At 41.3% G+C, this 4,321-nt stretch overlaps 1 protein-coding gene across 1 annotated transcript in view; it reads left to right on the top strand.

Annotated features, from left to right (window-relative positions):
* LOC144627907 (serine protease 23-like) overlaps positions 1-2,283 on the top strand; it is an 8,196-nt gene extending 5,913 nt beyond the window's left edge. The window contains exons 4-5 of the mRNA XM_078485923.1: positions 252-548; positions 1,041-2,283. Of these exons, the coding sequence (XP_078342049.1) occupies positions 252-548; positions 1,041-1,184 (441 nt within the window). The 3' untranslated portion in view covers positions 1,185-2,283. The remainder of the gene's footprint in view (positions 1-251; positions 549-1,040) is intronic.
* The last annotated feature ends 2,038 nt before the right edge of the window (positions 2,284-4,321 follow it).

Below are 4,321 nucleotides of genomic sequence, written 5' to 3'. Positions count from 1 at the left end.
AAAATTTAGTGGTGAACTATAATGTTAATTAGAACACGATCCCGCGAGCGTTTCTTCCAAAAGGAAAAATTTTTTGGCTCAAAAATACATAAAATTGTAGGTTTTGGTTTGCATTCCCTTAGAGTGTCTGCAAAACAATTACTACAATACTCACTCTCGTCTTGTATAAGCAATAGTCAGCTCCGTTAACAGAAAACACGTACTAGTAGTCAAATTGTTGAATATATGACGGTGTCAAATTTATCTCGTAGATACGACCGTCCATAAAAGATGACTTCGCCCTACTCGTCCTTCGCAAGAAACACAATCGTTCCTTCCTGCTGCCCGCCGCCGTCAATAACACGGCTGCCGTAGAAGCTCGAAGCTATGTGTACTTTTCTGCATTTGACGACGCTGATCAAGCAAACAGCTTGATGTACAGGGTGTGTCAGGTCCAGGGAGCGGCGTATGGGGTTGTATATCAAGAATGCGCGACAGAGGATGGCGCTTCCGGTGCAGGCGTTTATATGCAAGTGTATGATTTGAAGAAAAATGATTGGGATAGAGTGGTGAGTTAAATGCATGAATCCACAACGAACGAACGGAATGAATAAACGGACGGACGGACGGACGGACGAACGAGTGTGCGAGCGAGCGAGCGAGAAAACGAACTAACGAGCGAACGAACAAACGAATGAACGAGGCGAACGAACGCACGAACGAGCGAGCGACGGAACGAGCCAACGCAAGGAACAAGTCTATTTTCTGCGCAGCACTACGGTTGTCAGTCGGGTGCAGGAAGTGGTGGGGGGGGGGAGGGGGTGTGGGGAAACGAGACAGTCGCTTGTGATGACTTCAAACACAACTATGGACATAGTTTCCTACCCAGGCGAGCACGCGTGTCTCCCCCACCCCCCATCCCCGGGAAGGAACGCGTGATGAGCCCAGAGAGCGCCTGTGTACTGTAGGAGGCTACTATGAACATTGATCGGCTTTGAACGAACGTACGGAATTTATAATCAAAGATGTTTAATGATGTCTTTTTCTTCTCTTGCTTGCAGCTGGTTGGAATACAGAACACTAAATACAGCAAGAGGTTAACAGGAAACAAGTTGTCAGTAACACTGTGGTTTACACAGGATATTCTTGATATTCTGTGCTCGTGGACTTCAAACAGTCGCTACAGTCTGTGTAACGGTCGCTGAGATTTCGAGTTCCCCAATTTGAACGTTTTTTAAATACATTTTTTGGAACACCATAACTTCAGCTAGGCACAGGTCTATTTATTTAAAGCACCGCGCTGACACATAAACCACCTGAACACAAGATTATCACCAAGTTTGACTCTGCTATTAACCGATATGTAAATAACGAATACCTATGTTATAACAGTAAAGTCAAGAAATTGAATTTACCATTATCTCTTGATTATTTCTGGTGAACCACGCAGACTAAACTCGAAATTTCATTCAACGATAGATCATGTGATTGGCAAATGTCGGATTGCTGATATTCGTTCTACATTCTCGTCCCCAGAGTCCACGGTCCTTCTGGTCTGCGCCATCGAGCCCTCTAGCCGGACCAGAAGTTTGCGATTCACGGACTCATCTCGAATCTGACAAATCTGATTGGCTGAACGCAGACCAGAAGGATCGTGGACTCTGGTGACGAGAATGTTCGTTCTAGAGCTCGCATGCCATTGCTCTTCTTCGATAAAGACAAACGATAAAACTCTGGAAAGCAAAGACGTTTTGTAGTTGTCTCGTTAAAAAGAACAGGGAGGCGAGGTGGCCTAATAGTTAGTGCCGCGCTGGACTATGGATCGAGCGGTCCGGAAACGAACCTCGGCTAGGGCACTGCGTTGTGTTCTTTGGCAAGACACTTAACTGTCAAAGTGCCTCTCTCCACCCAGGTGTATAAATGGGTACCGGTGCATTTAATGCTGGGGAGTAACCCTGCCATGGAGGGGGGAGTAGAAATACTCCTAGTCACTTCATGCAAAAACCGGGCCTGATGGGTCTGGTGGGCCATTTGGCTTGTATACAGACTTTTCCTTTACTGTTGATTACCATACTTTGGTCGGCGATGGAACTACATGGTGCTAATTTTGGTGTAAAACTTGCTGTGGTGATCAGTAAACAGCAAATATTGTAAGTCAGAGATTAACCCTTTCCCAAGGTAGGACGGGCTGTATGTAGCCTGGCTCATTATGAGTTCTCCTTTGGTCATTCTGGTTCGCTTCACACTGCCTGAGTCTGAGTATGTTTATGTTGTATGTAAATATCTTCTGTATGTCTAAGCAAGCGTTTCTCCACTCTGAGGTGGTCCAGATGTTTGTACGAAAGCCAAGGAGGGACTTCAGTCTTGGGCTTCAGACTTCAGTTACTAGATCTCAGAATGGGCATCATGTACTTGCCATACCTTGTAGAGACGTGTAAAAACCCGCGTATAAGAACCTAACATTTAAGAACCTGTTAGGCTTAAATTTCATTTTTAAGTACCCTTCACATAAGAACCATTTTAGGCTAAAATTCTAAAACAGGTTCATATTTTCAAAAAAGAATTAATTATTGCTAGACAATATGCCAGACATTGTATGAGATAAATACAAATTCCAATTCTCTGTCACTGTGGACATTTTTAAAGAGGAACTTTGACATTTTATCATGTTATGTTGTTTTGTATACAAGATTTATTGGGAATTATAGTGAAGGTTACTGTTATTGGACATTAAAGACCAGATCATTTAAAAATTCTACTTTATTTCTTGAACAAAAGTTAAGAACCTTATTAAGAACCTAGTTTGCCTAATTTTACAGTAAATACCATTTATATAAGAACCTGTTTAGGCTAACTTGAAAAAACCTAGGTTCGTATACGCGGGTTTTTACTGTATCGGGACGTTCTTTGCTTATCCAGCTAATCAACTGTTTTTAACTGTGAAGTCAAATAAACTACCTTATTATAGGAAATTAACGCTTCATGAAATTAACGCGAATTTCAACAATTCGCGTTAATTTAAGTAGCGTTAATTTTTGTTAACGTTAATTTCCGCGCCGTTAATTAAGTGGAGCGTTAATTTCCGCGATCTAAATTTCCAAAATTTTGGCCCTATTTTTTGATACAGTCCAAACGTTCTAAGAAGCATTATTTCATCAAGGTAGAAATTCTACCGGTATCAAGGTATCACTGAAACTGCTCGAAGCGGTCAGATTCCTACGCTTAACCCACATTGGCTCAAATACCACAAACATTGTTTCTGTCTCGGATTATATTGTCTCAACAAGTGTTTTTCTTTGTGTACGTCGCGTTAATTTCCTTCACTTTGAAATGTTACCCTCCCTTTCGCGTTAATTTCCTTTTTTGGGAAGAAAATTTTCCTTCAATTCGCGTTAATTTAAGTCGCGTTAATTTCAAATACCTTAATTAACACAATAGTTAATTTCCTATAATAAGGTATAGTTACTTACATGGCTAGCGTATGATTAAACATGTTTTAGAATTCTTCATAAACTATACTACCCAAGCAACTAGATGACTATCGACGACTATATCTGCGATGTGTGGAAAGGCACTTAGTGATAGCAGAGAAATTTTGTCAAGATCCAAAACTGACACACGGCAACTGACCTACGGCAAACCTTATTCACAGACAGACCGTTTATTATTTGAGGGGCTGGTTGGGAAAATGCCAAAGAGACATTATCATTGTCAAGCATTTGCGACTAAACATTCGAGGCAAAGGAGGGAAACGAGGAAATAAGTATCTTAAAAATAGTGGGGAAAATTCATGGAGAGAATTTTTTGCTAAAGAAGACCATTTTGAAAAATTCCTCATCATTGCGAAGGGGACTCCGAGGTAGGTCGTTAGTTTGAGTTGAATTTCTGATGGCTTCCAGCATCTGAACAGGGTAATTTCTTTGGCAAGACCTTCTTCTAGTCGTTATGAATGTACCATGCTCCTGTGTCGCCGGCCTTCTCGCACCTTTCGCGTTTCCCAAATGCGCGCCCAAAAACCACACAGGCGCCTGCTATGCAGGTTATCATGAATGCAACAGTCGATCAAAGGGTTGCGTTAAACTTATCAGTCGTTTGCAAATGTGTGCATCCAGCATGGACAAAGTTTGGGGGCAAAAATTGATGACAGAAATTTGAACGAATAGAAGGAATAGAAAGACTTTAAGACAAGATAATGTGATATTGTATTATTGGTGTGGTATGAAACAAATTTTAATTTGTTTCATCTTTTTGCAACTTTAAAAAGTTGCAAAAACGTGTGTGAACGATCTACTCGAACCGTAAGTGACTGACTTTTTTTATTTTTTTTTTTTTGGGGGGGGGG

Source organism: Oculina patagonica, chromosome 10 (genome assembly GCF_052425735.1).
Source record: "Oculina patagonica isolate OP01 chromosome 10, crgOcupat, whole genome shotgun sequence".
NCBI lineage: Eukaryota > Metazoa > Cnidaria > Anthozoa > Scleractinia > Oculinidae > Oculina > Oculina patagonica.
This window is presented reverse-complemented; position numbering and strand designations above follow the sequence as displayed.